The sequence below is a fragment of the Rattus rattus genome, chromosome 1 (assembly GCF_011064425.1).
Source record: "Rattus rattus isolate New Zealand chromosome 1, Rrattus_CSIRO_v1, whole genome shotgun sequence".
NCBI classification, from domain to species: Eukaryota; Metazoa; Chordata; class Mammalia; order Rodentia; family Muridae; genus Rattus; species Rattus rattus.
Window position 1 is genome coordinate 3,506,247 of NC_046154.1, and position 20,335 is coordinate 3,526,581.

Below are 20,335 nucleotides of genomic sequence, written 5' to 3' on the forward strand. Positions count from 1 at the left end.
AAGGAGCCAATCAATTGGAGCCAAGTAGAGGAGACCTCCTTCGGAGGGATAAAGACTCTCCTTTTACCAGAGGATCTGGCCTATTGCTTTTGTCGATTGGTCAAGACTCCCTATGCGTCGAGGAAGCGTAGTGCTACGGCCAATTGACGTGGCGTTACTAGGCGTGTTGCAGCCTTGAGGCGGGGCTAGGCCACAAACGAATTTTCTGATTGGTTATCGTCTGCGGGTTGCTGGGGAGAGGCACGGAGAGGCGGGCACGAGTCCTAAGGCAGTCGCTGATTGGTTGAGGTTAGAGCAGCTTTCCTTCCGATGATTCGGCTTTTCTCGGTTCAGTCTCCGTGAAGCGTTTGCAGCCGTCGTTTGATTAGTCGCCTCTCGCGGATTAGGAGCTAGCGTCTCCCGCCCGCCTGCCGCCCCGGTGCCGCTGGGAGGAAGCGAGAGAGAAGCTGCCTGTGGGTTTGTCACTGCTGTTGCTCCTCCACCTGAGTGAGTCAAGCCCGGGCCTAGTCGGTCGCCTACCATTCTCGTAGCCGTTACCCTCAGGCCGCCACAGCCGCCGACCGGGAGAGGCGCGCGCCATGGCCTCTGGAGCCGAGTAAGTGTATGCGCGTGCCCGCCCGCCGGCTGCGGGGGCGCGCACCGTGGGACCTGCCGTGCTGGGTAGGCCCGGTCGGGCCGCGTCTGAAAGTCTAGGCCGAGAGAGAGAGAGAGAGAGAGACGGAAGGAGAGGCAAGGGGCGAGTGAGGGCCTCGGGCCGGGCTGTGCACCCGCGCGCCCCCTAGGTCGGGCCCGCGCTGGGCCTGGGTCGGAGCCTGGACAAGATGGTGCTGTGTCATGCAGGCCCCGGCGGCCTGAGTACCTCCCTCGGCACGCCGGCCCCGGCCTAGTTAGGCCTTAGGGTCCACACTCCCCGCATGGAGCCCTTTGGCGCTAGGACGCCGGTCGGCCATTTCGCCGACCATATACAGAAGACCCCGAGCCTGAGAAGAGAAAACACTGCGAGCCTGAGGCCCGGACTGGGCCCAGTGGGCGTGGACTTTGGGCCACGTGAAGGCCTCAGGAGCCCCAAGACTCAAGGGAAGGCTGGGCCGGAAGACCTGGGGGAAGCCCAGGCTGGTCTTGGTGGATCTGGGACGGTGTTGCCCGAAGTTGGCATGTTTTGAACCACATGTAGTGAGGGGCTGTTAGAGAGAGGGCAGGTCATGCCTTTCTCAAATGGCAGTTTTTCACCATGTTAGGCCTGTTGTAAACACCCGGAAGTTTTACCTAGTTTTATTGTTGTTGTTGTTGTTTTGCTTTGTGTATTTATCTTTGTTTTTGCTATGATCGGAAGTGGCTAGAAAGGAGGTGTTTTTCTTTTATTTTGAGGTGCTGAAGTTAGAATTCTGTTGTTTTTCTTGTTTTGTTTTGTTTTGTTTGTTCTTGGCTTGGAGAACTTGCAAGTTAGAGTTGGCTGATCTCTTCAAAATAAATACATCTCTCTCCCCAAGCATCTATGCTGACTCTCTGGACCTTATGGCCCCACCTTCATCTTTCAGAAAGCATCAAATAAAATTTAGCCGTCTCAGCCCATTTAGTTAGAAACTAGAGCTTCCCATACAAAAACAAAGCAAAACCAAATAGCAAGTGTAGGGAACTATAAGATCCCGCTGTTTTGAGTGGTTTAGGTTTCATTTCCTTCGGATGAAGTATTCACTCAGTTGTTTGGTTAAAAGAACTATTAATATTTTAAATAGCTAGGGTGGGTGGTATTTTATACACCTTTAATTTAATCTCAGCACTTGAAAGAAAGGCAGAGGAGCACGTTACTAGACTAGCTACTCTGAGAGTCTACGCATTCAAGCCCTGTCTCAAAAAACAACAAAATATACTTTTAAAATACTGTCAGTAAGGGGTTGGGGATTTAGCTCAGCGGTAGAGCGCTTGCCTAGGAAGCGCAAGGCCCTGGGTTTGGTCCCCAGCTCCGAAAAAAAGAAACAAACAAACAAAATACTGTCAGTATTGCAATTGTTTTTTTTTTTTTTAAGTTAAATTTTTTGTTTGTTTGTTTGTTTTTTGAGACAGGGTTTCTCTGTGTAACCCTGGCTGTCCTGGAACTCACTGTGTAGACCAGCCTGTCCTTAAACTCAGGGAAGTCTTTCTGCCTCTGTCTCAAGTGTTGGGACCAAAGGTGTGAGCCTCCACTGCCCTGTGGTTTGTTTTTTCTTTTTTGAGATCAGGGAATAATGTAGGCCAAATTGACTTCAAACTCAGCCTTGTGTTTGAACTCCTGTCTTGCTGTCACTACCTCCCATATAATGGAATAATAGGAATGTCACAGTATGTTCCACTTAAATCTAGATTTTTTGTTTGTTTGTTTTAAAATTAGAATTCCTAAAATCTGGCATTGTGGGCAGTTTGTACCTTTAGGTCATTTTGCTGGATCTTACCTGAATTTCCAAGTTCCTTTTGTGGTCCTTGAGTTCTGGAAAGAACCTGAGTCATGCAGATGATAGGAGGAGAACATACAGAGCTGTAGTTGCTCCTCAGCTCTTTTGGAGTTACTAACTCTAATCTCCACAGGATTTTGGAGAATTACAGGACTTTAAGGGCCAGGGTCTGGACAGGTATGTAGATTGGAGGTTGTCCTGAAAAGCACTTTTAAGAATAAAATACAAAGTGATCACTTGAGGTACTCCTGTAAATCAAGCAAGAAGATGAGCAGCCTCTTGGACAAGATATTTTCATAGATAAGAGGCGGTAGAAAATTTGGTGGGTTTACACACATTTATTTTTGGAATCAACAGCATTGTGGCCAAAGTGACATACCTTTTGAAGGAGACAAGAGCTAAGGAAACTCCCATTACTCTAAAGTAATGGTTAGAGATGTAACAACATTGCTGAGTGTGGTGGTGCATGTCTGTGATTCTAATAGAGACTGGAGGATCACTGCAAGTTCAAGGTCATCTTGGTTTTACATAGCAGGTAGAACTATATATAGCAAGACCCTTTTTTAAATAAGTGAGGGTAAGGTATTTCCTGTGGCACTGCTTTTTTTGTTTGATTTTGCTGTCTCATCTCGCTCCTAGAAGAATGCTTTGTAGACATCCATTTATCATCACTACTATTCTTGAAACAGTCTTGCTATGCAGTTTAGGCTGGTTTGGAGCCTTTTGCCAATTACTGAGATAACAGGCATGGACCATACTAGTCTGGATTTCATTAATTTGTTGAAGAAATAGTTTTTCCCCTTCATTTGCTTTTTCCTTTGTTAGACCTCTGTTTCAGTTAATTTTCATGCTTCTCAAACCTTGAAAAGCATTTTTTGCTTGGTTGGTTTCTTTTTGGTGAGTTAGGGTCTCTTACTATAATATATATCCTTGGTCTGGGACTCTGTAGACCAGTCTGGCTTCAAACTCATAAATAGTTGCCTGCTTCTGCCTCCCAAGTGCTAGGATTAAAGGCTTATGTCACTGTGCCTGGCCAGAGGTAACTTTTCCAAAGGAGAGTCCACTGAGTCTAGTAAGTGAAGGCTAGAAATGAGTTAGTTAGGACATGGGTGCCGAAGACACCCATGTAGTAGGTAAAGGGTGCCAGACCTGACAACCTAAGTTCAATCCATTGAATCCACGTAGTGGAAGGAGAGGAGAGACCAACTACAATACCATATATACAGTCAGAGACATAAATAAATGTAGAAAAAAATTACTATCATTGTCTAGTGAATAATACTAGCTTCTAGGAAATTGATAGAAAATTAATTGCTTAAGGAAAGATCACAAGGTCCTACCAGTCCCTCAGGAGTTACTGGCAGCAAATGGTTTTTTTGGGTAAAGGGACATTTTCCTAGAGTAGTATAGCTACAGGCTAAATTGTTCTGTAAATAACCCCCTGTCATATAAGCTCTTAAACTAATTGGATCACATACATAAAACAAAGAGCCATGAAAGAAAGGCAGTTGCTAGGAAGAAGAACGGTATCAGTGGGAAGGACAAAAGAAGGCAATGAGATTAATATAAAAATATGTGCATGCATGATAATGTCAGTGAAACCCATCATGTATAACTTATACGTGGAAATAAACTTTAAAAAATAACTTAGTCTCTTAAGTGAGAAAAATTTGAATTTTCCCAATTTTCAAAATTTTTTAATTTTGTTTATGAATTAACAACAATCATGTGCTTTTGCAGAAATGCTAGGAAGCTCCTTTTAAGTTGGATCCTCTTTCTGAAGGTTCTAGTTGTGTTTTTATCCTCTTGTGTATTACTTCTTGTTGTATGTTCTTTGTTTTGTGCTTGATGTTCTTGTGGTCCTAGGAGATGCTCTAGGCTCTCAGGTTTAGCTTTTGAGGTGGATGGTGCTAAAGTTGTTTTTGGTTGTTCTGAGGCGTGCTGGGGAAACAGCCTCTTGGAACCTTATGTGACTCATTTCATTCCCTTGACACAGGTAGTAAGAGACTTCTTCAAAGCTCTGGGATTAATCATGATGGCCATGTATTATTATGAAAACATTTACACTTTTTATCTCAAAATGTAAGAGTGAACATTGAGATAGGTCTTACAGTCTCCATTTTACAAATGAGGAAATCAAAGTCCAGTCAGGTTAACTAACTTGAGTGAGATCACAATTAAGCATTGCCAGAGTTGGAATTTAGACCTAATAGGTCTTGTAGAGCCCTGTTCTGCAGAGTCTAAAAGGCTAATTTTTTTCTTGGTTGTTTTTGAGCCTTTACTTTTGTTACATCTTTTAATATTCTATGGCCAGTTTCCCTGCACTGGCTTAGGATCCCTGGGGCCTAACAGATTGGAACAGAAGCACTCAAAATACTAAGATATAGAATGGGAGTGAAGTAAATGCTGGCTGTGTTCATCATGAGCTCATCTGGATTTCCGTTAGCTGCACTTTTAAGCTTCTCTATCCATTCTTTCCTTAGTGAATATTAGAGATTGATTGTATTCAGTATCTATTAGGTCTAACTTCATTTTTTCCTTCTAGTTCAAAAGGTGATGATTTATCAACAGCCATTCTCAAACAGAAGAACCGTCCCAATCGGTTAATTGTTGATGAAGCCATCAATGAAGATAACAGTGTGGTGTCCTTGTCCCAGGTAAGTTAGGTGTGAGTCCAGACTTTACTGTACTTAACTAGAGAGATCTCCCAGCTTTCTTTTTTCATTTTTCTTGCAATGACAGATGAACTGGGGTTTGTATGGAATTCTAGCATAGAGGATTTCTTTCTATCTAAAGGTCAATGACCCAAAGTCCTTAATCTTATTTTTTTTTCTTTCTTAGCCCAAGATGGATGAACTACAGTTGTTCAGAGGTGACACGGTGTTGCTAAAAGGAAAGAAGAGAAGGGAAGCTGTATGCATTGTTCTTTCTGATGACACGTGTTCTGATGAGAAGATTCGAATGAATAGAGTTGTTCGGAATAACCTCCGAGTTCGCCTAGGAGACGTCATCAGGTTTGTATGAAGGTGGGGGATAGATTCTTGACCTCTTAGAAATGAGACCAGATGTAGTCTGCATTGGAGACACCATCTCCCCCTGCATTACAACCAGGATGGAATCCTAGGCAGCTGTAGATGTAGGAAGTTCACCTAGTCATGGGAAGACTAATGTTTCCAGGGCTGTGTGTAGGTTGAGAATCCATGTCTGCATGGTCCTTAGGACAAATGGCTTTCTTGATGCCTTTTAAAAATTTTTTCCAACTGGGGAGTATAATTCCTCCTAACTGGGTATGATGATATATAGCCACTAAATGATACACAGATATATGATATATCTACAGTATATCCACTGGTCATAATGCTGTGGCTGCTTAAGGGCTTGTAATGGTGCTGAAATAAAGTGGAAATGTGAATAGGAGGGAATTCTTTTAGAAATAAGTAAACCTAGTTCTGCTTGGCGGTGCATACCTTTAATCCCAACACTTGGGAGACAGAGGTGGGTCTGTGAGTTCAGGCTGACATGGTCTGTAAAGTGAGAACCTGTCTCTGAAAAGCAAAAGTGATAGTAAACCTAGGGGAGAGGAGCATAGTTTACTAGAGTAGGATTGCTGTGGTAGGAGTGATTTTGGTTGTTGTACCCAGTTAGGCTTCCACAGTCTCTGGTTACCTGGTTAGGACCATTCAGTTTCTGAAATCTTTTTAATGAAGTCTTACTATGTTTTAAGTACTTTGCTCTTTAGATTGCTTAGTCACTTTCTCATGATATTTTGATATTGTGGCTGAGATTATTATTTTTTGATTCAGTTGTAAAACCTTGTTCCCCCTCCCCCATGTAATTCTGAGATATTAACTAGAAAGCTAGACATGGTAGCACATACCTGTATTCCCAGTAATCTCAGTTCTTCAGAGAGACAGGAGATGGTTGATACTAGCTGAAAGGACTATTATTATTGGATATCACATATTGAAGGCTCCAGTGGTAGGGCTGTGCATACGTAGAGCTTCCAAATATTCTTAATTTTGGCTTAGTGATGGGTGAACTTCTGTTACCTCATCGTGAATGTAACCTGTCTTAGCTCTGCGTGGCTGTTCCCTTGCCGTCTCTCCCACCCTGCTCTCCCCCTTCTCTTCACCTAAGGCTGTCCCTGCCTTTTCTCTTTGGCTTGCCATCAGCGGTCTGTGCCAGGCCCTTTCGGACACCCAGTGCTTGGGGCTGCAGTGTGGTTGGTAATGTGGAGTCTGCTTGTCATCCTCAGCATCCAGCCATGCCCTGATGTAAAGTATGGCAAACGTATCCATGTGCTACCCATTGATGACACAGTGGAAGGCATCACTGGCAATCTTTTTGAGGTATACCTTAAGCCGTACTTCCTGGAAGCATATCGGCCCATCCGTAAAGGTGAGAGAAACTGAGTTTAAGAACAGTTGTTACTTGAGTAAACTTTTAACAATTCCATGTTATTTTCATGTGTCTGAGTATTATGTATAGCTATAATCTGCACACATATTCAGTTGTCAGCTCTCTTACCTCCCTTCTGTGCTCTAGTATAGTAAGCAGTTCTCATGTATTTCTGAAGGGTAATGTGGTTTTGCTGTCAAGTTGGCAGTGTATTGCTCTTCCATTGTTGGTTGTAGTGAAAGCTTAGGCCGTCTACACCCTAATAGTTAAAGGGGCTTTTGTCATATTCCTGGGATATAGTACAGAGTTGTGTTTCACTATTGCCTGGTGTGGGAAAGGAAGGCATAAGTAATAGCTACTGAGCTTTGAATTTGAGATCATGTGGTCTAGTGAAGAAGTCTCAGGTGGTCTTGTACTTGACACCTCTAATTGCACATGTATTGCTTTGTATTATAGGAGATATTTTCCTTGTCCGGGGTGGGATGCGTGCTGTGGAGTTCAAAGTAGTAGAGACAGATCCCAGCCCTTACTGTATTGTTGCTCCAGACACAGTGATCCACTGTGAGGGGGAGCCAATCAAGCGAGAGGTGAGTTACTCCCTAATCCCAGCCATGGTTTTATTTTGCTTTTTGCTTGTGGTTCTGGGAATTGAACCCAGGGCTGTGTGCATGTTAGGCCTGCCACTGAAATACATCCTCATCTCCCAAATTCATTGGCACTCGGGTAGCATTTGTGTGGCTTATCAAACTAAATACTTTTGGAGATTAGATGACCTTAATGGAAGTAGAAAACCACGTAAGTATTTCTTGAAAGAACCTACTTCCACGAATTTAAGACAAAGTCCGAGAGGTGTAAATGGCCGCCAGTAAGTGTGGTGGTACATGCCAATAGTCCTGGTGCGCAGGAGGTGGAGGTGGGAAGATTGCTGTGAGTTTGAGTCCAGCAGGATGGCCTATGAAGTGAGATCCTGTCTCAAAAATGTAAATGAGCGATAGCTTGGTGGCTCAGAGCACTGGCTGCTCTTCAAGGGGTCCTGAGTTCAATTCCCAGCACCCACATGGCTATATTTGATCGTGTTCCTATTCCCCTTGTTTGTTTTTTTGTTTTTTGTTTTTTTTTTTTTGTTGTTGTTTTTTTTTGGTTCTTTTTTCGGAGCTGGGGACCGAACCCAGGGCCTTGCGCTTCCTAGGCAAGCGCTCTACCACTGAACTAAATCCCCAACCCCTTGTTTGTTTTTTTTTTGAGACAGGGTCTCATGTTGTTCTCTCTGGCCTAGAATTCACAGTGATCTGCCTGCTTCTGCCTCCCAAGATGGAATTAAAGGAATATGCATTGTGTGCAAAATTCTACTGATCCCACTCAAGTCTTCCTACTCTCATAACTTTTTTTAAACCTTTATTTACCTGAATGGGTAGTATGCCTACATGTGTGTCTATATAACATGTCTCTGTTAGCTCCCCTGAGATGAGTTAGAGGCAGTTAATTGTCATGTGGGTATTGGGAATTAAACCCACGTCTTCTGGAAGAGCAACCAGTGCTCTTAACCCTAAGCCATCTCTCCAGTACCCCCCAACCCCCACTCCCTTTGGTGACCAACTGAATTTATTTAGAATTGATCTTGTGTGGGGGAGGTTATCTAACAGCTCCAGCTTACCAGTGGCTATACTGCCACTAAGGAATATTCTGTCTTCCAGCCCCTCAGTGCCAGATTGCTTGTCTGGCACACCACTCGGGAGGCAGAACTCAGTCTGTAATGGGGGTCCCAGTCCATGTTTTTTTTCTGTATGGGAAACTGGAGTTTGTGACTATTGGTATGGTTTCTGGTGTTCTGTGTACCCAGGCACTGCTGGTGTGCAACATTTACTTGCTAGGCAGGAAGGGAAAGGCAGAGCCTGGGACAGGTGGAACTTGGTTTGATTCCAAATGAGTGCTGAGAGTACGGAGGGGCTAGAAGAGAGAAGTCCTGGACATTTAGGGTTTGTTATAAAGACCCCCAACCCCTACAGAGATCCTTGATTGAAGAGAAGGTCCTTGCTTGTCCAAACTGCTTTATTTGATGGCAGATGTTAATACAATACCTTAATCTGAGTGAGCTAGAGATTGAATACCTTGTGCGGGAACCAGTGCCCCAGAAGGGAAGCTCCTAAATTGAATGCCCAAGGCCTATATAGCTCAGTAGCTTATCGAACTTTATGCTGTGTGACTTATTGCCACGGTTCTCAGTGGGCTTCCAGAGCAGGTTTAGGCAGAGTTTGCTCCAGTCCAACTGTTCTCAGTTCTGAGTTTCATGGGGTTTAGGCTCATTCAGCCTTACCAGTTCTTTTGTCTGGTGGTACGGTCCACTTGGCCCACACCTCAGGGTAGGGTGGTGCCTTTATGAACCAACTCCCAAACCCCACTCCATTCAGGATGGGATGTTGATAAACCCAGTTCTGTGTAGGTCAACTTTAGTTTAGGGATCCCTTTTCAGTAAAATAAGGACTGCTCATAAGAGAGCAGTGTTTGGGTGTTTTTACTTTGTTTTATTTTCCTTTTACTGGGTATTGCTGTATAAGCTGACTGGAATTCACTGTGGCTTAAGCTGGCCTCACATCCAGTCTTTCTGTCTCTGCCTTCCAAGTACAGAATTTACAGACATGTTACCTGGCTTAAGACAAGATCCCTGCAGAAGAGAATCTTCTCACACAACATATTTTTTTCCATACCAAATAGTGGGAGGACTTGGAGAAATTGTATATTTGCTGACAATATTATTCTGGTTTTTGTTGTTGTTTTATACTCTTTTATATTCAGGATGAGGAGGAGTCCTTGAATGAAGTAGGCTATGATGACATCGGTGGTTGCAGGAAGCAGCTAGCTCAGATAAAGGAGATGGTGGAGCTGCCACTGAGACATCCTGCACTCTTTAAGGCAATTGGTGTGAAGGTGAGTATCCTAAGATCTGTGGGGAGTCTAAGACGGTGCTACAGCATTTTATCATGGTGTGACTGATGCCCTAAATGGCTTAAAGGGGCAATAATAATCTTTGGGTTTATAGAAGGCTCTAAAAATTCATTAGAGCTATAGATTGTCATATATATGTATGTACGCGTATACACACATAATATGCTTAAACAGTGAGATCTCCCATGGATCCTATTAAAATTTTAACCATAATTTTGCCAATATTTGTAAAGTATTACTCAATAAAAGAAGGAAATTAATCGAGTTTTCAGATCCTGAGTTAAACACCTGAGAACCACCACCTGTCTAGAATAGTTTTTTGACCTTTTGTATGTAATAGAATACACTAAAGATGAAGTGTGACTACTTTGCTTACTAAGCACACAAGTGGTTTTGTCTTGAGGGCAGTTTCAATGTCTTGTGGATAAGGCTGCAGACAACTTACAAGAAAGGTGCAGTTGATTATTTTAGAAGAAAAGACATGCCTTCATTCTCTCTGAGGCAGAGGCAGGCGCATCTATGAATTTGAGACTTGCCAACCATATCTACAGAGAGAGGTTCCAGGACAGCCAGGGTTGCACAGAGAAGTCCTGTTTGTCTGTTTTAGGAAAGGAATCTTGTTTTGAAAAAACGACATTCTAGGGCTGGAGAGATGACTCAGCAGTTAAGAGCAGTGACTGCTCTTCCAGAGGTCCTGAGTTCAATTCTTAGGAACTACCGGAAATACCACTCAGTAGCAAAATTAGAGTTAAGTAGCAACTAAAACTTATGGTTGGGAAATCCTAAGACATCAGAAATAGGTGTTTTCCAGTGATCGTGACCCACAGATTTAGAACCACTGTCCTAAAAGGTTGTAAACACATGAGTGAAGAGCTCTAACCCTGAAAAGCAGACCTTGCTTTAGTAGTAAGTACCTTGCATCCTGGTTTGTCCGAAGGGAAATTATTGAGGCCTTGGCATAATAACTTATTATTCACTGTCCTTCCAGTTTGTAAAGTCCCCCAGGTGTGACTTTTTAAAGGTGGTTCTTTTTTTTTTTAAGGTTGTTCACTATTAGTCTCCTATGCAAATTGAGTTTATAAATGTTAGTGTTTATTTCCAAGGAGAGGGGTGGAGGGGGGGGGAGGGAGGGAGGGAGGGAGGGAGGAGAGAGAGAGAGAGAGAGAGAGAGAGAGAGAGAGTGTGTGTGTGTGTGTGTGTGTGTGTGTGTGTGTGTGTGTGTGTGTGTGTGTGTGTGTGTTTGGGTAGCAGCAGACAGGGCTTCTTTCTCTTATGTATCCTTAGCTATCCTGGAACTCGCTATATAGACCGGGTTAGCCTCAAATTCAGAGACCTACCTGCCTCTGCCTTGAGTTCTGGGATTAAAGATGCAAACCACATCTGGCTCTTTGTGTTTTCTTTTGGTCTCCCATTGTAAGTCAGTCTGGCCTCGACTATGCAATTCTTCCTATTTTCTTCAGCTGGGTTTATAAACCGGTTTCAAAGGCTTGTGTGTTCTTTTTTTATGTGTGTGGCTGTTAGTTTCGTTAATGTATATGTAGACACCACAAGCTTTCAGTATCTACAACTGACCAGAAGAAGACATCAGCTAGAACCTCTAGAACTGGAGTTACAGGTGGCTGTCAGCCACATCCACAATCAATGGAAGAGTAGCCAGTGCTCTTAAATGCTGAGCCATCCCTCTAAACCCCAAAGACTTTTTCTTTATGGTATCAGTATAGAAGAGCCCGATTCTCATCCCTCACTAGAGCTCTAGTCCAGCTACTTTAGGATAGGGGGTTGGGGAAAGGTAAACTCCTGACCCTAACTGAACTTTGTTGTCCTCAGCCTCCTCGGGGAATCTTGCTATATGGACCTCCTGGGACAGGGAAAACCTTGATTGCCCGAGCTGTGGCAAATGAAACTGGAGCCTTCTTCTTTCTGATCAATGGTAAGAAACTTGGTCCATCTTATGTCTGACTAGACCCATTTCTGAGTGGGGCATCTCATGGAGACATCATTTGCATACCCTTTAGCATATTAAGAAGATTATTTTGTGACTTAAGGTTATTGGTGGGTTTTTATTTATTTTTTTGTCTGCATGTCTGTGTACTATGTATTTGCAGTACCTAAGGAGGCCAGAAGAGGGCATCAGATCTCCTAAAATTGGAGTTATCATGAACCATTCTGTAGGTACTGGGGATTGAACCCTGGACCAAACAATCAATGCTTTTAACCACTGAGTCTTCTCTCCAGCCTAAGTTTAGCCCTTTTTGTGTGTGTATGTATGTTTGTTAATGTATTGTGGTATGCGTGCACATGTGTGGGCTTCAGAGGATAATCTCATGGTCTTCAGGTGCAGTCTACCTTTTTAGAGACAGGGTCTCATTGACCAGGAGCTGTTTGTGTAGATTGACTAACCAGATAGCTGCAGGAATCTGCCTATCTCTCCAGTGCTAGATTTACAAGTTTGTGTGCACCATGCCTGTTTTATTTTGTTTTAACATAGATTTTAGGGATCTAGCCTGGGTATGCATGCATCTAAGGCAGACTCTTTAGGCCCTGAGCTATCTCTGTAGCCTCACTTAAGCATTTTCTGATGAATGAGTGTATTATGGGAAGATAAGCAATAAGGGGAAGGCTTTTGGGTTGGGGTGGAAAAGGGATAGGAATTGAGATACGGTCTCACTGAGTGGTATTGTTGTAATTTTAAAAGTGTTAGTATTTCTCTATTCCTGGCTAGCTCACAAATAAATGAAACTGAATCTAAGATTTATTTAATTCTATCGGTTTGGTTCTCTGGGCTTCAGAGCTGTCTTTGGGACCCCTTCCTCAATGCATCCCTTCCCCACCCCCACCCCCCAAATCCCCAAACTGGTGGAAGTCCTGACCTATTTTCTCTTCTGCCCAGCCATTGGCTGGTTAGATTTTATTGACAAGTCAGAATAAATGGGGAGCAATGTATACACAAACTTGTAATAAGCATTACAGTTCCATGTCAGGATTTCACATAGATATGGGGGGTAGAAAAAAAAATCAGCATCTGAATAATGCAAGGGTAATCCTTTTATTTTTTAAAAGATTTATTTATTAATCTTATGTAATGAGTACACTGTAGCTATCTTCGGACATACCGGAAGAGGGCATCAGATCACATTACAAATGGTTGTGAGCCACCATGTGGTTGTTGGGAATTGAACTCAGGACCTCTGGAAGAGCAGTGTTCTTAATCTCTGAGCTGTCTCTCCAGCCCTACAAGGATAATCTTTACACAGTACACAAAAATATTTTGCTTAGTGTGTGGCCCTGACAAGTTTTCTTGTAGCCCAGGTCTGTCTTTCCTTCCCTTGAGAAAGATTGTGAATAAGGCATTTAGGGAACAAGCTGTTAGGATAAATCAAGTTTGTTTGTTTTGAGGGTTTCTCTGTGTAGCCCTGGCTCACTCTGTAGACCAAGGTTGGTCTTGAACTACAGAGATCACCTGCTTCTGCCTACCAAGTGCTGGGATTAAAAGGCATGTACTACCATCCATGCACAGCTAAAAGGTTTATTCTTATCTGAGAATATTTGTGTGACTATGAGCTGAGGGATCATTGTTTGTCTTTAGAATGATACTTAGATTATTAGAGGTCCATTGATAATTAGCCTTTTACCAAATTATCTTTGTCATCCTAACAGAAGTATATAGAGCCCATGGTCTTTGTGGTCTGGCCAGGTAACTCTTACTCAGTAATGGGTGGAAAAGGCTATTAGGCACAGGAATTACTGCATTCTTAACTCCGGACCTGTATTTAGGATAAGGGAAAAATATAAAAGTTTCTTTAGGGATTGGGGGAGGACAGGTTTTTGTCATTGTTTTTAAAAAATAACATTAATTTACTGTGTTCTTGGACTGGAGAGCTGATGGATCAGTGGTTAAGAGCACTGATCTTCCAGAGGTCCTGAGTTCAATTCCCAGCAACCACAGTCATCTGTAATGGGACCTAATGCCCTCTTCTGGTGTGTCTGAAGACAGCAACAGTGTACTTATTTATATAAATAAAATAAGTAAGTCTTAACAAAAATTATTGTGTGAAAGTCAGAGGACAAGTTGAAAAAATTAGTTCCTTGTTTCTGCCACGCTGGGTCCAGGATTGTCAATAAGTACCTTGACCTGATTAAGGCATCTCACTGACCCTGTCATTGTCTACTGTGTATCTCTTGAGGTCCTGAAATCATGAGCAAATTGGCTGGTGAGTCTGAGAGCAACCTTCGTAAAGCCTTTGAGGAAGCTGAAAAGAACGCTCCTGCCATCATCTTCATTGACGAGCTTGATGCCATTGCACCCAAAAGAGAGAAAGTAGGAACCTACCCAATGGGATGGTAAGGACTTGTGAGGTCCTGACCGAGCTTCTGACCAGACCTACTACTGTCTTACAGACTCACGGGGAAGTGGAGCGTCGCATCGTGTCTCAGTTGTTGACCCTTATGGATGGCCTAAAGCAGAGAGCACATGTGATAGTTATGGCAGCAACCAATAGACCCAACAGCATTGACCCAGCCCTACGGCGATTTGGTAAAGACCTTAAATTCTTTTCATACACCACCTTTTTTTTTTTTTTTTTTTTTTTTTTTTTTGAATATATAAGACAAGAGTTTCTCTGTGTAGCCCTGGCTGTCCTGAAACTATGAATACCAGGCTGACCTCAAACTCAAGAGATTGACCTGCCTTTGCCTTCTGAGTGCTTGGGATTAAAGTTGTGCACCACCATCGTGCAACCCAGCCTGTCCTTACTTGATATATTGTAGGGTATATTGTTGGTATGTCTGTTGGGCTTGATTTCCTTATCTCACCTATGTCTTTAAGTTACTTAATCCTCAGAATTTAAGTTCTTTGTCATGACAGAACCTATGGTTTTTGTTTTTGTTTTTTTTTTTCAATTCTGTGTTCCCTCTAGGGCACTCCCTCAACCTTTCTAGTGCTGCGACCCTTTAATATAGTTCCTCATGTTGTAGTGACCTTCAATCATAAAGTTGTTACTACTTCATGGCTGTAATTTTGCTACTGTTATGAATTGTAATGTAAAATATTTGTCATAGAGGGTATTTGATATGTGACACCCACTCCCACCCCCCCACCCCCGGTTAAGTGGTTGTTCTGCCCCAAAGGGGTCGAGGTCCAGGTTGAGAGCCACTGCTCTAGAGTAACTATCTATATTTTGCCTAAGTCTGAAAGATTTCCAGGTTGTGAGGCATTAATGCTAACTCTAAATAAGAGAGTTCTGGAGTGACTTCTGTGGACCAGAAACTATCCCTATTTTACATTCCTTTATTGTCCCATAGGTCGCTTTGACAGAGAGGTAGATATTGGAATCCCTGATGCTACAGGACGTTTGGAAATTCTTCAGATCCATACCAAGAATATGAAACTGGCAGATGATGTGGACTTGGAACAGGTGGAGTGGTGATGATGGCTGGCCAGAATTTAGGATAACTCTGTTGTAGGAGGTTGCAGGGGACTACATGCATAGACTAAGAAAAGAGGCTTCATATCAGTAATCTAGAACGATGGGGGGGGGACAGGAGGAGCCTGAGTTTGAGGCTTGTTAGGGCTACGCAGCAAGATCGTTGTATCTTTTCTTTTTTTCTAAAAAAAGCTGGATGGACTTTGTTTTTAACTTCAGGGCAGGAATGTGCTTCTTAGTTGTTGCTGTGTTAGACTAAGTATGAATTGTTGGAGCAGTTTTATTTTCAGCTCCCCAATCCGGTGTGAATATTTATCACCTCTGCCTGTAAAATGTCTGCTATAATATATCTCTTCAAGGAAACAGGAAGAATCAGAGATATGAAACATGGGATGGAGTCAGGATTCTGTTTCTGACTTGATAAGGTAGCTGGATCTTGAGGATGGTCAGTATATCTTCTCTTTGCAGGTAGCCAATGAGACTCATGGTCATGTGGGTGCTGATTTGGCAGCCCTGTGTTCAGAGGCTGCTCTACAGGCCATCCGGAAAAAAATGGACCTCATTGACCTAGAAGATGAGACCATTGACGCTGAGGTCATGAATTCCCTGGCAGTTACCATGGATGACTTCCGGGTAAGGACCATATTACACCCAAATTAGGAATATGTTTATGTATTTTGTTGTGAGGCCCCCGCCCCCAAGTCTCATCTCCACTTTTTCAAACTCCCTTTTTAGTGGGCCTTAAGTCAAAGCAACCCATCAGCACTTCGGGAAACTGTGGTAGAAGTGCCACAAGTAACCTGGGAAGACATTGGAGGCCTGGAGGATGTCAAACGGGAGCTTCAGGAGTTGGTTCAGGTAGGCTAAGTTTTGCTCTAGTATGGTGGGTCATTCCCTCAGTATATAATAATCAACTTTGAGGTCTCAGACTGATTTACTAAGAATTGAGCATATAACTCTGTTACAGAGTTTTAGATAATAATGAACTGCCCTAGGTTACTGCTGCTACAGTGAAGTACCATGACAAAAAGCAAGTTAGGGAGGAAAGAGTTCCACACTGCTGTTCCTCAAACAGAGCAGAAGCTGATGCAGAGGCCATGGAGGGGTGCTATTTAAGGCCTTGCTTCCAAAGCCTGCTGTCTTATAGAACCCAGAACCATCAGCCCAGGGGTGGGACCACCCACGATGGGTGGGGCCTTTCCACATCAAAAACTAATGAAGAAAATGTCTTATAGCCAGATTTTATGTAAGACTTTTCTCAAGGTTCCCTTTTTTCAGATAACTCAAGTTATGTGTCAGGTTGATATAAGACTAGGTAGCATGGAAGCCTATATACAAAAAACTTGGATGTTAGACATTTGTACCATAAAGATGCTATGCTTCTGATATGATTGATTTAAAATATGGGGTTGCCCTTAAATTATATTTGCTTTTCTTCTAGTATCCTGTGGAGCATCCAGACAAATTCCTCAAATTTGGCATGACTCCTTCCAAAGGTGTTCTTTTCTATGGACCGCCTGGCTGTGGGAAAACCTTACTGGCCAAAGCCATTGCTAATGAATGCCAGGCTAACTTCATCTCCATCAAGGGTCCTGAGCTGCTTACCATGTGGTTTGGGGAATCTGAGGCCAATGTCAGGGAAATATTTGACAAGGTAAGCTAGATGGCTAGCTGATGTTCATATGTATGTATGGCAAGGTGGAATGAGAGGTTATTTCTCCAGACCCAAAAAATTTTATTACTGGCAGCTCAGTTGGGGCATTACTGATTACTCTGTTTTCTTCCTGAAGTATGAGAAATCTAGTTATATTAGTATTTGAGATGGTCTTTTCTTTTTCATAGGCACGACAAGCTGCCCCCTGTGTACTCTTCTTTGATGAGTTAGATTCAATTGCCAAGGCTCGTGGTGGTAATATTGGAGATGGTGGTGGAGCTGCAGACCGAGTCATCAATCAGATCCTGACAGAAATGGATGGCATGTCCACAAAAAAGAATGTGTTTATCATTGGAGCTACCAACCGGCCTGACATCATTGATCCTGCTATCCTAAGACCTGGCCGTCTTGATCAGCTCATTTATATCCCACTTCCTGATGAGAAGTCCCGTGTTGCCATCCTAAAAGCCAATCTGCGAAAATCCCCAGTTGCCAAGGCAAGTGCAAAGTTGTCAGCCATAGGGACTTTTTCTGTGAAGCAAATGTGGAGTGGCAGAGGCAGAAGCCAGTCTGTTTAAATAGAAAGTCCACAGATCCCTGTGCTCTGTGGGAGGAAGGCACAGCGCTAACAGCTAACATACCCTTGTGCTTCCTTTAGGATGTGGATTTGGAGTTCTTGGCTAAGATGACTAATGGCTTTTCTGGAGCTGATCTGACAGAAATTTGCCAACGTGCTTGTAAACTAGCCATTCGTGAATCTATCGAGAGTGAGATTAGGCGAGAACGAGAGAGGCAGACAAATCCATCAGCTATGGTGAGTCAGTACACTTTGTCCACATGTGCCACTTAGAGGCCTTGCTTCGTGATCCAGAGGAGGTATTAGGAAGGTCCCTGATGTTAAACCAGGGTGTCCAAGAAAATGAATACCAAACAGCTAAGCAGGGAGTGGGTGTGATGCATGCCTGTCTCACCTCTCAGTGATGGAAGTGAACCCATGGAGAAAGAGGGGTTGGCTATACGATCAGTTTAGACCTGATATCTTAAGGGGAATGAAAGTATGATTGTAACAAACGGATGGAACAGGATTTCACTTTTATTCTTTTATGTGTACTGCTGTTTGCCTATGTGTATGTCTGTGTAAAGGTGTTAGATCCCCTGGAGCTGGAATAAAAAGCACTTGTGAACTGCCATGTGGGTGCTGGGAATTGAATCTGGATTCTCTGGAAGAGCAGCTCAGTGCTCTTAACCATTTCTCTCTAGCCCCTTGAACGGGATTTTTAAAATTTAGGAGTCTAGACGTTTTCATCCTGGTGGGAAAGGGAATTCATCGGGTCCCAAAAATGGAAAATATATGTATAAGAATGTAAAAACTACAAATTTATAATCTAACGTTTTCTACTGTGGTTCCACTCCACTCTTTTTGGAGGTTAGCAAATGGCTAAGAAACAGCAAGAGGCTTCCTTTATTTTTAGAGGGAAGGTCTGTAACACTATTTCCTCTAAGAAGCTCCTTAAAACAGTTGGTTCTAGGAGTTAGTCTCATAAAACATAGCAGTTGGAGTTAATTCTCATAGAAGAGTAGCTTTGAATATTTTAAATTTTAAAGAAAAATTTGAATAAGTAACTTCTAGTAGGGTTATAAGACTTACTAAGATATGGTAGTTTTATAGTTAAAACAGCCTTTTTTTTTTTTTTTTTTTTTTTTTTCCGGAGCTGGGGACCAAACCCAGGGCCTTGTGGTTGCTAGGCACGCGCTCTCTACCGCTGAGCTAAATCCCCAACCCCATTAAACAGCCTTTTTAGGTACCAATTTCCATGTTTCATATCTGTCTAAATGCAACAACAGTTAGGATATAAAAATGTCCCCTTAGACCACTTTAATCTATCTTTTTCCTTTCCTAAGCCTGGCAACCACTGATAAGAATCTGTCTGTATTGTTTTCCCATTTACAGGATGAACTGGCACATTTATTTTTAGGTAGAGCAGTGGTCTACTTTTAGGATGTTTGGCCTGGCACCTGATTTAGCTTGGATTGAAGAGTCACAATAGTAGACTCTTGCAATAATGAAGGGTAGGGAGACAAGGGGTAGAGTGCAAGCTGGATCCTAACTAGTATAACGGTCTGTGCTTACTGACTTTATAGGAAGTAGAAGAGGATGATCCAGTGCCTGAGATCCGCAGAGATCACTTTGAGGAAGCCATGCGTTTTGCCCGACGTTCTGTCAGTGATAATGACATTCGGAAGTATGAAATGTTTGCCCAGACACTGCAGCAAAGTCGAGGTTTTGGCAGCTTCAGGTAATCCTGGTGCAAAGGGTAGTTCCTAAGTTGCTTGGGGGACTGTAGAAGCCATGGTGGGAGTCTATAGTAGGGAGGCTGCAGCAGTAGTTGTAACAGATTGTACAGGCCCTATCCATATCCTCTTTTTTTTTCTTCTTGTGTATACAGATTCCCTTCAGGGAACCAGGGTGGAGCTGGCCCAAGCCAGGGCAGTGGAGGTGGCACAGGTGGCAATGTGTACACAGAAGACAATGACGATGACCTCTATGGCTAAGTGATGTGCCAGCATGCAGCGAGCTGGCCTGGCTGGACCTTGTTCCCTGGGGGTGGGGGCGCTTGCCCAATGGGAACCAGGGGTGTGCCCATGGCCTGTTCCATTCCTCAGTCCGAACAGTTCAGCCCCAGTCAGACTCTGGACGGGGGTTTTCTGTTGCAAAAAAAATTACAAAAGTGATAAAATAAAAGTGATTTTCATTTGGGAGGTGAAGAGTGAATTACCAGCAAGGAGCTGGGTCTTGGGCCCTCACCATTTCTGTTGTAGTTTGGGTGGTGCAGGTAACCTGTGTGGTGTGAACCGAGGCGCTGCCCCCACCATCACCACAGTAAAGCATCTATACTCAATGCTGTCCAAGCCCTCCCTTACCTCTAGCCAGCCTGGGTAGGTGGACAAGGGGCCTCAGTTTGCTGGGTGTTTATATAGAAAGTAGGTTGATTTTTATTTTATGTGCTTTTGAGTTACTGTTGGAAGACTAATCATAAGCAATTTCTAAACCAAATCAAACCAAAACAAAACAAAAAATCAAACATGTAAAGAACAATAAATGTTGGGTCAAAATGGAGCCTGCGTTCTGGCCACTGTGCCTCTTCTTTTCCTGGAAGCTTGCATCCTCCTGATATATTCAGCCACTAACACCCCCCCCCCCCAAAAAAAAAATTCATCTTTTTTTAAAAAATCTGTTTTTGTGTAATGTGGTTGCATACAAGGTTAGAGAACAGTGTTGTGTGTCATCCCTTACCTTCTACCTTGTGTGAGACTAGGTGTCTGTGCTGTTGTTTATACCTTGTTTGGGGAGATTTTCCTTTTTCTTTTTTTTTAATATAGGGTTTCTCTGTAGTCCTGTCTGCCCTAGACCTCACTGTAGACCAGGCTGTCCTTGAACTCAGGTCTGCCTGCCTCTGCCTCTTGAGTGCTGGGTTTGAAGGAGTACA

At 43.1% G+C, this 20,335-nt stretch overlaps 1 protein-coding gene across 1 annotated transcript; it reads left to right on the forward strand.

Annotated features, from left to right (window-relative positions):
* The first annotated feature begins 270 nt into the window (after window positions 1–270).
* Window positions 271–19,902, forward strand: Vcp (valosin containing protein). The gene is made up of 17 exons (XM_032892051.1): window positions 271–595; window positions 4,975–5,086; window positions 5,271–5,443; window positions 6,685–6,827; window positions 7,284–7,414; window positions 9,621–9,752; window positions 11,598–11,700; window positions 13,955–14,088; window positions 14,169–14,304; window positions 15,072–15,184; window positions 15,662–15,826; window positions 15,929–16,051; window positions 16,635–16,847; window positions 17,036–17,344; window positions 17,506–17,661; window positions 18,990–19,144; window positions 19,295–19,902. Exons 1-17 carry the CDS (start codon window positions 579–581, stop codon window positions 19,398–19,400), a joined length of 2,421 nt encoding a protein of 806 aa, XP_032747942.1. The 5' UTR covers window positions 271–578; the 3' UTR covers window positions 19,401–19,902.
* Window positions 19,903–20,335: the final 433 nt, after the last annotated feature.

Coding starts and splice junctions, on each gene's coding strand:
- Vcp (XM_032892051.1), top strand. Junction 5,444..6,684: donor CGCCTAGGAGACGTCATCAG/GTTTGTATGAAG, acceptor TGTCATCCTCAG/CATCCAGCCATGCCCTGATG. Junction 6,828..7,283: donor ATATCGGCCCATCCGTAAAG/GTGAGAGAAACT, acceptor TTTGTATTATAG/GAGATATTTTCCTTGTCCGG.